At 41.4% G+C, this 17,730-nt stretch overlaps 1 protein-coding gene across 2 annotated transcripts in view; it reads right to left on the bottom strand.

The window, feature by feature from the left end:
* ECHDC1 (ethylmalonyl-CoA decarboxylase 1) overlaps positions 1–17,730 on the bottom strand; it is a 39,699-nt gene that overhangs the window by 4,301 nt on the left and 17,668 nt on the right. For both annotated transcript variants that reach the window (XM_067466821.1, XM_060753308.2), the window contains 2 exons: positions 8,388–8,440; positions 5,457–5,537 (listed from right to left, as the gene is read on the bottom strand). In XM_067466821.1, coding sequence (XP_067322922.1) covers positions 5,457–5,537; positions 8,388–8,440 — 134 coding nt within the window. The remainder of the gene's footprint in view (positions 1–5,456; positions 5,538–8,387; positions 8,441–17,730) is intronic.

The following is a 17,730-nucleotide window of genomic DNA, read 5'->3' as shown; positions in this document are numbered from 1 at the left end:
AAGAGACCTTTTCCATGTATCCTTCCCTGCAGCCTTCTGCACCATCTCTCACATTTGCTGCTGATCCTTCAGAGCTGCTTTTCAGTGTGCACAGATAAAATATCCTCTCTCCACCAAGAGAATCTTATGGGTGCAGTTCAGTTTACAGGTGGCTCAAAAAAGATAGCCGTGCAAAGAAGATTCCCCACTTTCCATGATACTATTTGAATATGTGTTAAATTATCTAATCAAAAGATGTGATTGTGGAAGTTAGTTTCTTCAGGACTGAAGTTGGGTCATGGGCACACCATGAACTTAATAAGAAAGTACAAGCAATCCCCAAGTTACAAACATCAGACTTACAAACGACTCATAGTTAGGAATGGGGGTGCAACAACAGGAAGTGAGAGAAATCTACCCCCAGGAAGAGAAAGTCACTCCTGTAAGAATTACGTGGGGAAAAGATTTCTCAGCTGAAGCTTTATCAACCAATCCTTGTTTCCACAACAAGCCAATTTTTTTCAAATTTAACTTAAGAACAAACCTGCAGAGCCTATTATGTTCGTAACTTGTGGACTGGCTATAATGTGATCTGTATTTTGAACACTTTACTCTTGCATCTTGAAAATGTTCCAAAATGACACACAGATCTCTGTTGGGCAACACAGATTCAAGGTAAGGCGTAGAACTGACCACTAGAAGACTCAAAAGAAGAGAGACCAAAACCACCCACTAACCTCCACATATTGGGGGATAAGCTTTGTTTTCCATCCTGTTCTCTGGCTTCAGAGATATCAATGGTTTGCACAAACACACTGTGTCAAGCTTGAAGCAGTATCTGTCAGCTTGCATTTTTCAAAAACTCATGAATATGCAAATGCTCTGCATGAAATTTAGGCCAAAGAAAGACCACTAAATAAAGGCAAATACATTAAAAAAATTAAAAACATTTTTTCCCATCTAAGTCCTGCTTTTGACTGAAGAAATAAACAGATTAATAACACTACTTTAAGATAAACATTGTGTTTTCTTTATTGTTATATGGTTAAAATCAAAATAGGCTGAAAGGGCAATGATTTGAAAAGGCTGCTTTGGTTCTCATAGGTGAACAAAAAAATAGAATCATCTTGTCTGCCACAGCTATGTTGTTTATTAATGGGAGAGCAAGGAAGGTGTGGTTGAGTGGGAAGAGAAGAGGGGCAGTGTTATGAAACCATATGCTTGTGCCACATGTCCTAAATTCCACTCACATTCCTTAACACTCTCTTTTCCATCCCTTACCCTTCTCTCTTACATCCGAGTTTATTCTGCACACCTACAGTTCTGTGGTCCAAATAAAGAAGAATTAATTTCTAGTTCAAAATTGCCTGCTACATTTTCAAGCTCAATGAAGTCTTGGATATGGAAAATCCTAGATACTAAAATTACCTCAGCTGCCCCCAATGTCTTCTCTTTTTGTGAAGTCTCAACAGAAAGGGCACATCTAGAATTCACAAATACTATCGCTGTAATGGCTTACATTGTGGCTCTTGTTTTTATTTTGTACCCCCCCCATTCTTAGCCCCCTCCCCCCCTCAATTCACTGTACTAGCCATTTCAATGCTATTTTAGGGTCAATACTTTCCTGAGTGCTTTGTTTAAGTTAAGCTGCCACAAAAGATGTGTCAGGTTATGCTGCACTCGGCTTGGCCACTGTTTCCCAGAATTAATATTGACTACTTTCCTCTCATTGCTGGAAAATTCAAACACCCTTCAGTTGCTATTCTGGTCAGGCCTCTAAGCCTCGCTCAGCAAGCCTAGACTGAACAGTACTCAAAACCATTGGTATGTTGAGAAGCACTACTATGGTTGGCATGGAGACACTTGCATATAGATGAGATATACAGATAACAGAAGCAAGTTTCCTAAGGGAGTAATGGCCTTGGACAGCTATGTTAGTAAATGTCCCACAAATCCCACTCTTCCATTTCCAAGAATCTATGAAAGGATGGAGCCAGCTCTGCTAGCGCTAGCACTGTTTCATAGACATGGCTTCTTTCTTCTAAAATACTGAAGTACTGAGATGGAACCCCTGGGACTATGCTGTATCAAAGTCATATTCCTTTGTACTGCAGTTGCTGGAGAGCACAATAGGATCACATAGGCATTTGTTTAACCATTGTGACATGAATGTGTAGTTCATCTTTGGTTTGATCCAACATAACTTAGTTATGTTCTTGAAGAGAAAATCATTCTATTAAAACAAACATAACAACGAGACATACTCTACAATGGCCCTATTCTTGCCATTGCAATGTTGCTGCTAGTAATGCTGAGTGCTCTTTATCCCAATTGAAGTCGAAGCCAAATCTTCAGCTAGAAGAATAAAACATGTGATATCAAAGTAAAGCTTCTCACCTCAGGCATGTTCCTAATGATAAGTGTTTCGTGACTGTAATTATACAGCAATATCCAAACTGCATAACCAACGTATACTATTTTACAATTTTTTTTGAACAACTGAAGAGCCATTTCTGCACTGGGCTCTTCTGATTTCACCTTGTTTCGAGCCAAATATCTTAATTAGGGCTGTCTGTCAAAATTTATATTATGTCTACTATCTAATTACACAGATTTTAAAATACAAAGACCTGACATTTATAGCTTGTAGTCTGAGCTTTGGTTGCTGGGATATGAGCCAAGCACTTCCCATTCAAAAGAGGTTATGCAGGTGGGGAAACAGTAGCCTAAGACAAATATCACCATAAAGAGGCACCATATTAATGAACTCTAACAAAATGCACAGAAAGGACTGGCATGAACATCTTCATTTATATTCCCAAAATATCAGCAAACAAAAAAAATATAATGAGATACACAAAAACCTGAATATCGGTAAAGATAATAAATGATGGTACTACATGCTCCAAAATATATCCATGTGATATTTCATGAAACAATACATTTGGTTTTAGGAATATTATCCAACATAGTCTATATATCCACAAAACTTTCAGTTGATAGTGAAAATTCATTAGGAAGACACTGATTCTCCATGCAGCTTTCCTCTTAAATCAGCAAAACATTGTATACACTAAATCTAATTGTTAGTTCCAATTATAGTAAACCCGTTAAAATAAATGAAACATACATAAGTTCCGATTGATTTAATAGCAGATTCCTGATTCTAAGTTGGGATTAACCAGTAGATTCAAGATATAAACTCCTATCACCCTTAAAATCAAGTCAGGTGTTTAAATACTTTCCATGTACTAGCATCAAATGCCAAAGTATTTCTCAGAGATTCCACCATAGCTCTGAAACTCTGGGAAAGCCTCAATACATTTATGGAGATTATAGAGGTTTATCGCTGGCTTTCAGCAGTGCACATTCAAATGGGGACCAGGGATTTGAGTACTGTTTTTTTAAAAATTACATTTATTTCAGACTTTTTTGACATGGATGTTTTGGGCCTATGTTATCTGCTGAAGCACATAGGATAAGTAGCTTTAGGTCTGAACATGAGAGCATGTTTCTGACACAAAAGGAGATTCATAGACGAAACGTGATGCATCAATTCCACTACAGTAGAAATTAGGAAAATTTCAGCCTGGAAACTCATTAGGTAGAATACTGGGGACCACATCCCAGATGTTGTGGATTATCGGTCTTGATATTCTGGGTTATATGGCTGTATGGAAGGGCCTCTAGATGCTATGTTCAATAAATAAGGAAATCTGAGTTTATTATTTCAATTATAGATTCTAAGATCAGTACATCTCACTCCTAATACTAGATATGAAATACAGTGTGTTCTTGGTATCTGCTGGGGTTTGGTTCTGGACTCCCCATGGATATGCAAGTCCCATTATATACAATGGAATAGTAAAATGGTGTCTCTTATATATAATGGCAAAGTAAAGATTTGCTTTTTAGATGTTTTTAAATAAATTCAAGCCATCACTGGTGGACTCCATGGACACCGAAGGCTGACTGTACGTAGGTCAGCATGCAGAGAACAGAGTATTACTACTGCCTGTAAACAGGAGCTAGCAGCAGTAAATAACTGGGGCAGTCTGCAGAGAAATGACGACCAACATCTTGTGGGGACACTCACAACACCACAGACAGATATCATCCTGTGAATGATGGCACACATCTATTGACAGTTTTTGGCAGAGCATGTCCAACAGTAGGACAAGAAACGTGATGCGATGTACGTTTGGCACGTTTCCCCCAATTCAGAAAGCTGAAAGTCAATTGTGAGATTTGAAACAGATTTCCTATTTGTCCCTAGTAGACAGACTCAGGGGAGTAAGAAGACCTGTTCTACCTGTGTAGCTAGAAGATATCTGTATCTTGACTAGAAGCATGCTCTAAGAGAGAATTGAGGCCTCTATATCAGGTTTTTAAAAGAGATCTAGTTTCCGATACTCAGGCAATGATTCACAATGACTCATTCAAATTTAAAGGAAAAGACAAAGATACTACTCTCACAAATGCAGATTTATAACTAATGGAAACAGCAATTTATCTTCTTCAAAAAATTAGGAAGACTGATCTCACTCTTTTGCAAAATAGGAGGAAAAACTCAAGGGGCACAGGTTGCATATCAAGATCAGAGTCATTGCCGAATTCAATCACAAGCAGGATTTCCTGGTTTCTTTAGTCAGAACTTATCATTTGTTTTAGTTATTTTATTATAATTTATTTAAAATGTTAATTGCTTGTAACGGATTGGCCTACCCTGAAGGTGTGTAAAGGGTTGGTGTGAAAGGCAGAAGCCAAGCCCAGCTTACTGAAACTAAGCAGAGCTCATGGGTGGAGAAGAAGTCAGGCGCAGCTTGCTGAAGCTAAGCAGAGCTCAGAGGTGGAGCAATCAGGCTGTCTCTAAGGCAGAAGTGCAGTCTGATTGGCTGATAGGAAAAACTCAGTAGCTGGAGATGGGTGGAGCCAGAGGCAAAGAGAAGAAAGAAAGCAGCTATTTTAATGCAGTTTGGAGATTTGGATGGAAGAAGAAGGAGTTAGGGTTTTATTGAAGAAGGAGCTAGGAGTCTGAAGAGGAGGAAGGGCAGAAGGAAGGATTTGGGGGACTGTTTTGGGTTTTAAGAAAGAAACCTCTTTGAGGAATAATAGTTATTAGGCCTCTATAGTGTTTAGAGTGCTGTGAAGGAAAGAAGGAAGGACGGAATATTTTAAAAGGTTTTAAAAGATTCCTGTTTGTATTTCTGTGTGGGGAACTTTGTTTAAAGAAATTCAAGAATATAAGTACCAACCTCTGTACTGAATAAAAGCCTGACAAGTGCTGCAACCATTAAGCTTATTGGCTGTTCAAAATAAACAACATTTTCCTGTTTTATTCCAACTGAAGTTTTTGTGTGGCTTTATGAGCATCCCAGTAAAGGAGACCCACTGCCACTCTTCCTCAGGGTGAAATCCCAAATGAAAATAGGGTCTGCATAGGGTCTGTGTCTATTCAGTGGTGCATTTAATCTCACCTGAAGTCACATGCAGTGGTCAGTTCTGCTCCTCCTCCAAGAGCTTTCCCTTGAATCAATGCAACTGTAATTAAAGGTAACCTATCCCAAGGAAGAAATCAAGAGGACAAATATTTTTTGAAATTGCAAACATAAAGGCAATCAGCAGAGATAAATAGTAAGAAGGTTTTTTTATTTGCAAATCAGGGTCAATATTTACTTTGCAAAAACTAAATACCACACTACTAAATACATATACATTGAAGAACTTGGGTCAGCAAGAAGTTCAATACTGTCACACAAGAGATTGAATTATTTTAGGCTTATTTAGCATGGCATAATAGTTTGAGAATTGAACTATAACTTTTGAAAACAGGGTTTGATTCCCTGTTCAGCCATGAAAATCCACTGGGTGACCTTGGACAAGTCACACACTCAGCCCTAATAAACCCCATGATATGGTCAACATACATTGGAAATACATACAACAACGTGGATTATGGCATCTTTGTTTTTAAAACTACCTCTGTCCCTTTTAAACTGGGAATTATTCACCCTATTTATGCCCAAAACTGTTAAAGAATCACTGTAACCAAGTAAACAGTGTAGAATCCAGAAGACATCTTTGAAGTTGAAGTGCAATACTACCACTGAAATTTCACTTGCCTTTCCCTTCTCACAAAGTTCAGAAAACATTATCTTTATTTTTATAAGTTATGAGAAAGTCCCATTAATTATGTCAACCTTCAAGGATGGTATGAGCTGCATTTGCAGTAAGCAATATCCATGAAGTCCCTGAGTTAAAAAATCTCTGAAAATGTCATTCAAGGTGCAAAGTGAATATGGCTGGGAATATTTAACAGCCCTAAGACCAAATGCTGTACTAATTTCACAGTCTGGCGATCTAACTTTCACACTTTCTGCCAATCTGAGTCCCTGCGGGTTAAAAATGGTTACAAGAAAGATGCAGAGCAAGCATTGTAGAATGTGTATAACAATAGGCATAAGCTTTGTTTTCCAGGACAAAAATAGTTCCTTAGAAGAGGCCTAAGGTTTGGCTTCTTCTGTATATTAAACTGATGGGGGAAAAAAACCCTCCATTTATAAGAAACTATGGAACTGATCAACAAACATGTTAGTAACACCCATTCACACCTGCATGTGCTCACTTTTACAGTTTTACAATTCGGGGAACCAATACATGAACATTTTAGGATAACAATTTTAAGCCTGACAATAGCACTTTTTTGGGAAAATTGTAAAGTTTACTCAATATCCAAATATGCACAAATGCCTCACAATATTCATTTTGGCAAGCTGGTGAACTATGAATTATCATCAACTTGCTAAATGACAAAAGGGATGCTGTGGGCATAGTTTTGTTCAACATCTTTATAAATAACCGTTATAAACCGTTTGCACAAAGAATTAGAAAAAAATGTTCCTAAGCCAACTGGGTTGCTAAAAGCCAAACATGATTCAAGACAAGCTTGTCAGGATGAAGAAAAAGACCTAACAAAATGGATTTTAAGAAAAGTTCTGCATTTATAGCAGATAAATAATATACAAATAAATCCAGGCCTAGTAATACCTGGCTTGACAGCGATCTGTGTAAAAAGGAGCTAAAGAAGTTAGAAGACCACAAATTTAACATGAGCTGGCAGTGGAAAATGGCAGCTAAAATGTGAATATGATTCTAGGTTGCCTTAATGGAATTATAGAGTCCAAATCATAATAGGTAAAAGGCAAGAATATCAAACTATATTTTGTTAGGATGAAGATCCAAAGGGAACATTAACCAATGAAGAAAAGTTGGAGGTGTTGGGCATGTCTTTCCTCAGAAAGTTAGGGGCTTTAATGTTTTTAAGTAAAGATGGTTACTAAATACGGATGCTATAACAGTGGACTTTCTGTACTGACCTGGGGTTGGACTAGGTAATCTCTGAGAGGTTGAGCATCCCTTATTTTGAATTCCAAAATCTGAAATAGTCCAAATCCAAAATTGCCCACATGGATAGCTGAGATAATGACAAAATGGCTTGCTGGGTACACAAACCTTGCATCACATCACATCACATCACAAAATGATTTAAAGTATTGTATATAATTACTTTCAGGTATGTGTGTAAAGTCTATGAAACATAAATGAATTTTGAATTTATACTTAGGTTCTTTCTCCAAGATATCTCATTATGTATGTATGTGCAAACACAGATATTCCAAAATCTAAAAGTATAAAAAAAAAACCCTCTGGGTCCCAAGCATTTTAGAGTACCCTTTTCTAGTTCACCTCAGTCTGCCATTCTATTTCTCATTATTTTTGAAGAGTGATTCTTTATACATCTGACCAAATACTTGCAAGCAATAAATCTACAGTCTGTTAGAGAAATGACTCAAATAATTTGGAATGTGATTAAATGTGAGGTATAGAAAATATCTCATCTCCTACTCCTCAGGTCAGTTATGTCAACATTGAACTGAAGGTTCAAAATAATCCACAAAACACATGTGCATGAGAAATATGAGTTTAAAATTATTGAGGAGGTAGTAATGAACCTGGGGAGTAGGGTGGGACGAGAACAGGTCTGGATTTTACTAACATTCTCTTTCTTTTTACATGTTCCTCCTATGTCCCTGCGTAACTTGTGGGTGATATTTCATGCCCTTTTGGAAAGATTACTGACCCACTACATCTTTCAAAAACATCTTCAATACCTTTTACTTTCTAGCATTTTATTCCTCTCAAGGGTTCTGCAAAAATCTGTAACTCAAGCATTCTAGTTGCTAGATGTGTCTGTAAGTGGAACCAACTGTCCTGTTTACAAAAGTTTTCAGCCTTACAAATAGCACTAAACATTCAATGCCATTTTTGAAAATGCTGATTGTACATCAATTTGAGTGTCTTCACATTTTAGAAATACTGTAAAACAGAAATGTAAAGCCGGAACCTACCTCATGAGCCTGGTTAAGATGTTCTGCATGAACATACACATATTCATTCCATCCTACAAATTAGAAAATCATCATAAATTATACTGAAACGCTGAAAGGGAATATGCCTTTCAGAAAGCCAAAGGACAGTAACCATGGGTTTTCTGCAAAATCTAAGGGGAAACACACTTCTTAAATTGTGACACAATGTAGATACACCTCTCTGTTTTCCTACAAACTGACTTTGAATTTGTTTGAATGTTGTAGGAGGACAGCACAGTTATCGTATATACCCTTGATGAAAGAATGGTAGTCCTTCAATCTGGGATGGTTGTCCTCTTGCACAGAGCAGACAGCTTTGGAAGGAACACACATGGAGCAGTGAGGGAATAAGGGGACACCTGCTTAGCCAGCCAGAACAGCCAAGTTAACACTAGCAATCAATGGGGTCACAGATCACCCTCCTATCCAACACACATATATGCATATTTCTAGAGAAAAATCCAATGGGCAGGCTTCACCGATACAAAATTTTACAAATATTTACATGTCTGGGCTATTGATTTTTAAATATATAAATTGAATAATTTCTACATATATTGCCTCTCTTTTCCCCCAGAACGTATTCTAGATCATTGTTAAAAAATTTTTGTTTAAATGCTTGCTTAAACATTGTCATCATCACCACCTCCTCCTGATTATTACATTCTTGGAGAGAATCTGGATCACTGATAGCCTAAAACAGCAGTCAGTGACACCTAGTAAGATTATGAAACTGAGCAGCAAAAGGAAAATGGGTTTTTACTGAATTTTTTTTATTCTATCAAAACTTATCCTTGGTACAATCCAAATGTCACGTATAAATAAAATTAATCAGAATCAAATATAAGGACAACATTCAGGGAGCCAGAGAACAAAGCGGTTTCCTCATACTAACATTCTCATTATTTCATTTTTTTAAAAAAAAAAATCCAGCTAAAGAGCTGACAAAGAAACCAGAACAGAGAGCTGAACAGCCACTGAACACAAAGCTGTGTGTGTTAATTGAGGAGAAGGAAAAAGAAATAACAAGAATTATTCACAGTGGAAATGTTCAATACAAAGCTACGCTAATGATTCTAGAACGTCTCTACTTTTGCACAGCCAATGTGAACTCTCAAATGGTAACCAGAAATACAAGTTGTGAAGCTGGGCTTTCCACAGAAGTTGAGGAAGCAGGAACCCATTTTGTTTCCTTCTGCTTCAGGATAAGCTTTGTTTAAATTTAACTGCTTTCAGTGCTGCTTGTTTGAGAGGCGGGGCTTCCTGAGTTTAAAAATTAACTGCTTTGTTTGAGAGGCGGGGCTTCCTGAGTTTAAAAATTAACTGCTTTGTTTGAGAGGCGGGGCTTCCTGGTTATCCCATATAAACCAGTGTCTGAACCCAAGGGGCAGCTGGGCTTTCCACAGAAGTTGAGGAAGCAGGAACCCATTTTGTTTCCTTCTGCTTCAGGATAAGCTTTGTTTAAATTTAACTGCTTTCAGTGCTGCTTGTTTGAGAGGCGGGGCTTCCTGGTTATCCTATATAAACCAGTGTCTGAACCCAAGGGGCAGCTGGGCTTTCCACAGAAGTTGAGGAAGCAGGAACCCATTTTGTTTCCTTCTGCGAACTCATACACTCAGTAACCTATACTTTCACCCCTGCATACAGACAACAACATAAAACACACACCAAGAGGAGGTCATTAGCAACCTCCAGATGGAACAAACACGAAAACTTCCTGTCTCATGCACAAGCTGTGGCATGTTCAGCTTTTTCACACTACAATTACTCAATTACATCTGCCCCAAGTGTAAACAGATCACTCGCATGGAACACAGGATCCGACAACTCGAGGACCGTATTAAGACCCTTAAGGACATTCAGGAACTTGAGCTGTTCTTATTTATTTATTTATTGCATTTATTGACCGCCACTCTCAGCCCTAGGGCGACTCGTGGCGGTGAACAGCAACATAGAAAGACAGTGTACAGTGAATCAAACAATACAAACCAGACTACTACCACATACATATACTTATGCTAAAAATCCGCTTCGTCAAAAACCTGGGGTCAAAGTCAATTCCATAGTCCTAGTCCATTCCAGTGTCGTTCCAAGATATTCAGTTGAAGGCCTGCTCGAAGAGCCATGTTTTCAGGCCCCTACGAAAGGCCATCAAGGAGGGCGCCTGTCTAACTTCAGTAGGGAGGGTGTTCCACAGCCGGGGGGCCACCACCGAGAAGGCCCGCTCCCTCGTCCCCGCCAGGCGTGCCTGTGAGGCAGGCGGGACCGAGAGAAGGGCCTCCCCGGATGATCTCAAGGTCCTCGTGGGCTCATAGGCCGAGATGCGGTCTGCAAGGTATTTTGGGCCGGAACCGTTTAGGGCTTTGTAGGATAACACCAGCACCTTAAATTGGGCCCGGTAGCAGATCGGCAGCCAGTGGAGTTGGGACAGCAGGGGCGTTGTATGCTCTCTGAGTCCAGCTCCTGTTAACAACATGGCTGCCGCGCGTTGTACTAGCTGGAGCTTCCGGGCCGTCTTCAAGGGCAGCCCCACGTAGAGAGCGTTGCAGTAGTCGAGGCGGGATGTGACCAAAGCATGTACCACCGTGGCCAAGTCAGACTTCCCAAGATACGGGCGCAGCTGGCGCACAAGCCGAAGCTGTGCAAATGCTCCCCTGGTCACCGCTGAAACCTGGGGCTCCAGGCTCAGCGATGAGTCCAGGGTCACACCCAAGCTGCGAACCTGCGCCTTCAAGGGGAGTGCGACCCCGTCCAGCACAGGCTGTAACCCTATACCCTGTTCGGCCTTGCGACTGACCAGGAGTACCTCTGTCTTGTCTGGATTTAGTTTCAGTTTGTTCGCCCTCATCCAGACCATTACAGCGGCCAGGCACCGGTTCAGGACTTCGACGGCCTCCTTAGTAGCAGGTGGGAAGGAGTGACAGAGTTGGACGTCATCTGCGTACAGGTGACACCGCACCCCGAAACTCCGGATGATCTCACCCAGCGGCTTCATGTAGATGTTAAACAACAAGGGGGACAAGATGGAACCCTGAGGAACGCCACAGGTCAACGGCTGTGGCGCTGAACAGGAGTCCCCCAATAACACCTTCTGGGTACGGCCTTCCAGAAATGACCGGAGCCACTGCAGAGCAGTACCCCCAAGACCCATCTCTGCAAGGCGCCCCAGAAGAATACCATGGTCGACGGTATCGAAGGCCGCTGAGAGGTCCAGGAGCACCAACAGGGACACACTCCCCCTGTCTAGCTCCCGGCGCAGATCATCCACTAAGGCGACCAAGACCGTCTCGGTACCATGTCCCGGTCTGAAGCCAGACTGTGCCGGATCCAGATAATCCGTGTCTCTCAAGAATACCTGGAGTTGTGAGGCCACCACGCTTTCCATGACTTTGCCCAAGAAGGGAAGATTGGAGATTAGACACCACACACCACACTGGCCCAGACACGCAGCCCATATCACACCAACATTACGGGGAGGCTCAACAGAACAGCACCTCAGATGAGGACAACCCTCAGGCTTGGAGAAATGTCACCCTTAGAAGGACACATAGGACCCGGAAGCCTCTTCAGAATACTTCCGCTCAGCTGCAGTTACACAATAGATTCCAAATTCTCACACAACTATCACCTGACCAAGAAACACAACATATTGGGGAAGACCAGAATGGCTTAGATACTGATCAGTGGCTTATCCTTGATCAGTGTGCAGGGGATAGCCCTGACTGGGACAACACTTCACAACATTCACACTTGCACAATCCTGCAGGTGTACCATCCCCAACCATAGACCAGGTGCAACAGGAACACATACAGGAGAACCATAGGCTCTTGGACGAATCTCAATGGATTGTCCTTGACAAATGCACCGGGGATGTCGAGGAGGAGGACAACACTTTTCACCTACACAATTCACACCAACACGATCACTTTTCTGGAGACCTACACACTACATTGCACAAAAGGGGCCCTGTCATTCCCGAAAGTAAACAGGTCTTGGTAGTAGGCGACTCCCTCCTTAGAGGAACGGAAGCTGTCATTTCCAGACCGGATGGGATGGCTCGAGAAATATGCTGCCTACCGGGGGCAAAAATACACCATATCACTCAGAGGCTCACCAGGCTCCTCAAGCCCTATCACTGTCCTTCCCTCATGTTGATTCATGTAGGAACCAATGATACTGCAAGGCATACATTTCAAAAGATCACAAATGATTTTCGAGCTCTAGGAGCAAAGCTAAAAGAATGTAATGTACAGGTGGTCTTTTCATCCCTCCTCCCTGTTGTAAGACACGGACCCACAAGAGCCAGAAAAATAGTACAGGTCAATGACTGGCTTAGAAAATGGTGTCAGGAGGAACGCTTTGGCTTCCTCGACCATGGCCTGCTTTTCCAGGAGGATGGCCTACTGGCAAGGGATGGGGTGCATCTCACACAAGTAGGAAAACACCTTTTTGCTCACAGACTCGCAAACCTCATTAGACGCACTTTAAACTAGGTCCACCGGGCGAGGGGGACAACAGCCTGGCGAACACTACTTTACCCATAATGTCTGGGAATCGCCAGAAGGCTAAACGGAGGGCTGCACAAACACAACAAGGACCAAGTACCAAAAGCACAATAATCCCAATTAAACAGCTCAAGGGAAGATCTCAGGGGCTCACATATCTTTACACTAATGCACAGAGCATGGGAAATAAACAAGACGAACTCCAACTTTTAGCACAACACCACAAATATGATATCATAGGGATCACTGAAACCTGGTGGGATGACTCCTATCGCTGGAATGTAGATATCGAGGGGTATAACCTCTTTCACAGAAACCGAACAAAGGGGAGAGGAGGCGGAGTAGCCTTATATGTCAAAAACTCTTATGCTGCAGAAGAGATTAAAGACAGCAATCTGGGAAACCAGCTTGAAATCATCTGGATAAGAATCAAGGGAACTGGGATTCAAAAAGATGTCATTGTAGGCGTCTACTACAGACCCCCAAGCCAGGAGGAAGAACTTGATGAAGTCTTCTGCCAACAGTTGACCAAACAGGCACAGAGAAGAGATGTAGTAGTCATGGGCGATTTCAACTATCCCGATATTTGCTGGAAAACAAACTCGGCCAAGAGTACAAGGTCCAACAAATTCCTCGCTTGCCTTGCAGACAATTTCATGGTCCAGAAGGTAGAAGAGGCAACAAGGGGATTGGCTACTCTTGATCTCATCCTAACAAATGCGGAGGACCTGATCGATGCGGTCGAAGTGGTAGGATCCTTAGGGGCAAATGACCATGTGCTCCTGCAATTTGAGGTACAAAGGAAGGCCGAAACTAAGACAAGTCAAACCCGCATTTTGGACTTTAGGAGAGCTGATTTCCAAAAAATGAAGGAAACGCTGAGCAGCATTCCGTGGACACAGATACTAAAAGACAAGGGAGTTACGGATGGATGGGAATTTATCAAGAGTGAAATACTCAAGGCGCAATTGCAAACCGTGCCAACAAAGAGAAAAAATAGGACAAGTGCAAAGAAGCCAGAATGGATGTCCAAAGAACTTCTAACTGTGCTAAGACACAAAAGAGACATGCACAAGAAGTGGAAAATGGGAGAAATCACCAAAGAAGAATTCAAACAAATAGCCAACACCTGTAGGGAAAAAGTCCGCAAGGCTAAAGCAAAAAACGAGCTCAGACTTGCCAGGGACATTAAAAACAATAAAAAGGGCTTCTATGCTTATGTCAGTAGAAAAAGGAAAAACAAGGAGGCGATAGGACCTCTTCAAGGAGAAGATGGGGCAATACTGACAGGGGATAGGGAAAAGGTAGAACTACTTAATGCCTTCTTTGCCTCGGTCTTCTCACAAAAAGAGAGTCTTCAACCTCAGCAAGATGGAGTGGATGAGGGATTGGAGGACATCCAACCCCAAATTGGGAAAGAAGTCGTCCAGGAATACCTGGCCGCTCTTAATGAGTTCAAGTCCCCAGGGCCAGATCAACTACACCCCAGAGTATTGAAGGAACTAGCAGAAGTCATTTCGGAACCATTGGCAACCATCTTTGAGAGTTCTTGGAGAACGGGAGAAGTTCCAGCAGATTGGAGGAGGGCCAATGTGGTCCCAATCTTCAAGAAGGGAAAAAAGGATGACCCAAACAACTACCGTCCGGTCAGCCTCACGTCGATACCGGGCAAGATTCTGGAAAAGATTGCTAAGGAAGCAGTCTGCAAACACTTAGAAACAAATGCAGTCATCGCTAATAGTCAACATGGATTTATCAAAAACAAGTCATGCCAGACTAATCTGATCTCTTTCTTCGATAGAGCTACAAGCTGGGTAGATGCGGGGAATGCCATGGATGTAGCGTACCTGGATTTCAGTAAGGCCTTCGACAAGGTCCCCCATGACCTTCTGGCAAGGAAACTAGTCCAATGTGGGCTAGGCAAAACTACGGTGAGGTGGATCTGTAATTGGTTAAGTGGACGAACACAGAGAGTGCTCACTAATGCTTCCTCTTCATCTTGGAAAGAAGTGACGAGCGGAGTGCCGCAGGGTTCCGTCCTGGGCCCGGTCCTGTTCAACATCTTTATTAATGACTTAGATGAAGGGCTAGAAGGCATGATCATCAAGTTTGCAGACGACACCAAATTGGGAGGGATAGCCAATAGTCCAGAGGACAGGAGCAGAATTCAAAACGATCTTGACAGATTAGAGAGATGGGCCAAAACTAACAAAATGAAGTTCAACAGTGACAAATGTAAGATACTCCACTTTGGCAGAAAAAATGAAATGCAAAGATACAGAATGGGTGACGCCTGGCTCGAGAGCAGTACGTGTGAAAAAGATCTTGGAGTCCTCGTGGACAACAAGTTAAACATGAGCCAACAATGTGATGTGGCGGCAAAAAAAGCCAATGGGATTTTGGCCTGCATCAATAGGAGCATAGTGTCTAGATCTAAGGAAGTAATGCTACCCCTCTATTCTGCTTTGGTTAGACCACATCTGGAATATTGTGTCCAATTCTGGGCACCACAATTCAAGAGAGATATTGACAAGCTGGAATGTGTCCAGAGGAGGGCGACTAAAATGATCAAGGGTCTGGAGAACAAGCCCTATGAGGAGCGGCTTAGGGAACTGGGCATGTTTAGCCTGAAGAAGAGAAGGCTGAGAGGAGATATGATAGCCATGTACAAATATGTGAGAGGAAGCCACAGGGAGGAGGGAGCAAGCTTGTTTTCTGCTTCCTTGGAGACTAGGACGCGGAACAATGGCTTCAAACTACAAGAGAGGAGATTCCATCTGAACATTAGGAAGAACTTCCTGACTGTGAGAGCCGTTCAGCAGTGGAACTCTCTGCCCCGGAGTGTGGTGGAAGCTCCTTCTTTGGAAGCTTTTAAGCAGAGGCTGGATGGCCATTTGTCAGGGGTGATTTGAATGCAATATTCCTGCTTCTTGGCAGGGGGTTGGACTGGATGGCCCATGAGGTCTCTTCCAACTCTTTGATTCTATGATTCTAAGTGTAGACCCTTATAAACATATTAATTAATATTATGGAAGGTATAATCTGAAGATACCTAAACACAACTCCAATGTCATTAATTTCTTTGTAATGCATAAAACTGAATAATAACTCTTTTCTCAGTACATCTATATACTTCAACATCCAGATTCCACAATGGCTAACCAAATGCCTATAAGAAGCACATAAGATAAGACGAGAGTACAATAGGACTTTCATGGTTAGATTTGGTATTCAAAGGCATACCTTCTCTGAAGGTGGGAGTCAATCAGCCTTCTTGAACACTAGCTATTCAAGTCTTGAGAGTTAGCATGATGTAGTGGTTAGAACATTTAGCTACAACTATAAAGATCATAGCTCAAATCCTGACTTGGCCTTGAAAACCCACTTGGTAATCTTGGACAAGCTACATTCTCCCGGTCTCAGAAAAAGGCAAAAGCAAAGCCCCTATGAACAAATCTTTCCAAGAAAACCCCATGAAAGATTCACCTTAGGATTTCCACAAGGCAGAAATGACTTGAGGGTACACAACAATTAAACCCTTGATCTCAATACAAAGATCTAGTAGAAGACTATATATGAAAGTGGCTGTTATTAAAATTGTTGTTTTTTTTTAGTGGCTTGGGTTTTGTTTTTAAGATACAAAACTTCTCAGAAAACTCTATGTGGCAATTAACATGCTGAAACAAGCAAACAAAAACAAACCTGTTAATCAGGAATTGAGAACATAAAATGATACTTCACAAATGAGTGGCTCCCTACAACATACACACTGATCTCCTTCTCACACAAAAGTTCACTTTGAAAGATTCCCAACAGGCCACACACCTCTTGCTAAGATGAAGCCATGTTGGCGAAGTTGTAATATCAAATCAAGCAACAATTCACTCTAAGAAAAATAGCAGTTTTGGATTACAGCTTCTCATTTGCAGTTCCCTCACCAGAGAAGAGAATTCCCTAAATCCACAATCTTATGAGCACTGTTAAATATTATTGCATTGACTATAACCTTATTGTGTAATACTGTTCTAATAGACATGTGATCACACACCTACTGAAGGGTTAAGTGGGTGGTGATGTGAAACTGAAGGGACAGGTAAAAGAAGCTGAGTCATCACCATGTGACAGGTATGACGAGGGTTACATTATTTACTTTTGTCCCTGGTTGATGATGAGAAGCAATGAGTGTAAAAGAGGACAGCAAGCATGTGTTCTTTCTCTTGCCATGATTCTCTTGCTTCTCACTGTACATCTGTTGCTGATATCTGTTGTGAGTATATTTCTGCATATGCCACTGACTGATGGGACATCAGGGAATCCTGATGTGTGTTTACAGCTCTACATAAACCAACGTGTCAAGATTAAAAGCCTCCACTGGAGAATGAGTATACAGTGCATTGCTTCTCTTGGGAATCACAGAATTCCTCCAGTACAATTATCAGAAATATACAGGAGTTTTCTTGCTGGATATTATAAAAAAATCCCCAAGGGAACATCAACCTCATTCACAATATGCTCACTATCCTCCCAATATCATAATTGTGTGGAAAAAGACATATCAAACCATGGTTACTAAACCATAGGAAGATTCTGGGGTGATTTGGAAGCAAAATTTGTCCCCCTAAAGCCTCAAATTAAAATGAAAATGGGGTGGAATTTGTGGGCTTTGAGGGTCATCTGCCAGGTCACAAAAGCCACACTTTGGCATCCCAAGGGCTGGATGCGGCCTGCGGGCCATATATTGCCTATTCTTGCATTACAGTATTAATCTGGTTATCCAGAATCCAAGGCTTTTAAAAAATATATTGTTTATTTTGTT

Source organism: Anolis sagrei, chromosome 1 (assembly GCF_037176765.1).
Source record: "Anolis sagrei isolate rAnoSag1 chromosome 1, rAnoSag1.mat, whole genome shotgun sequence".
Taxonomy (NCBI): Eukaryota; Metazoa; Chordata; class Lepidosauria; order Squamata; family Dactyloidae; genus Anolis; species Anolis sagrei.
Note: the sequence above shows the minus strand (reverse complement) of the source record. Positions and strands in the feature narration are given on the sequence as shown.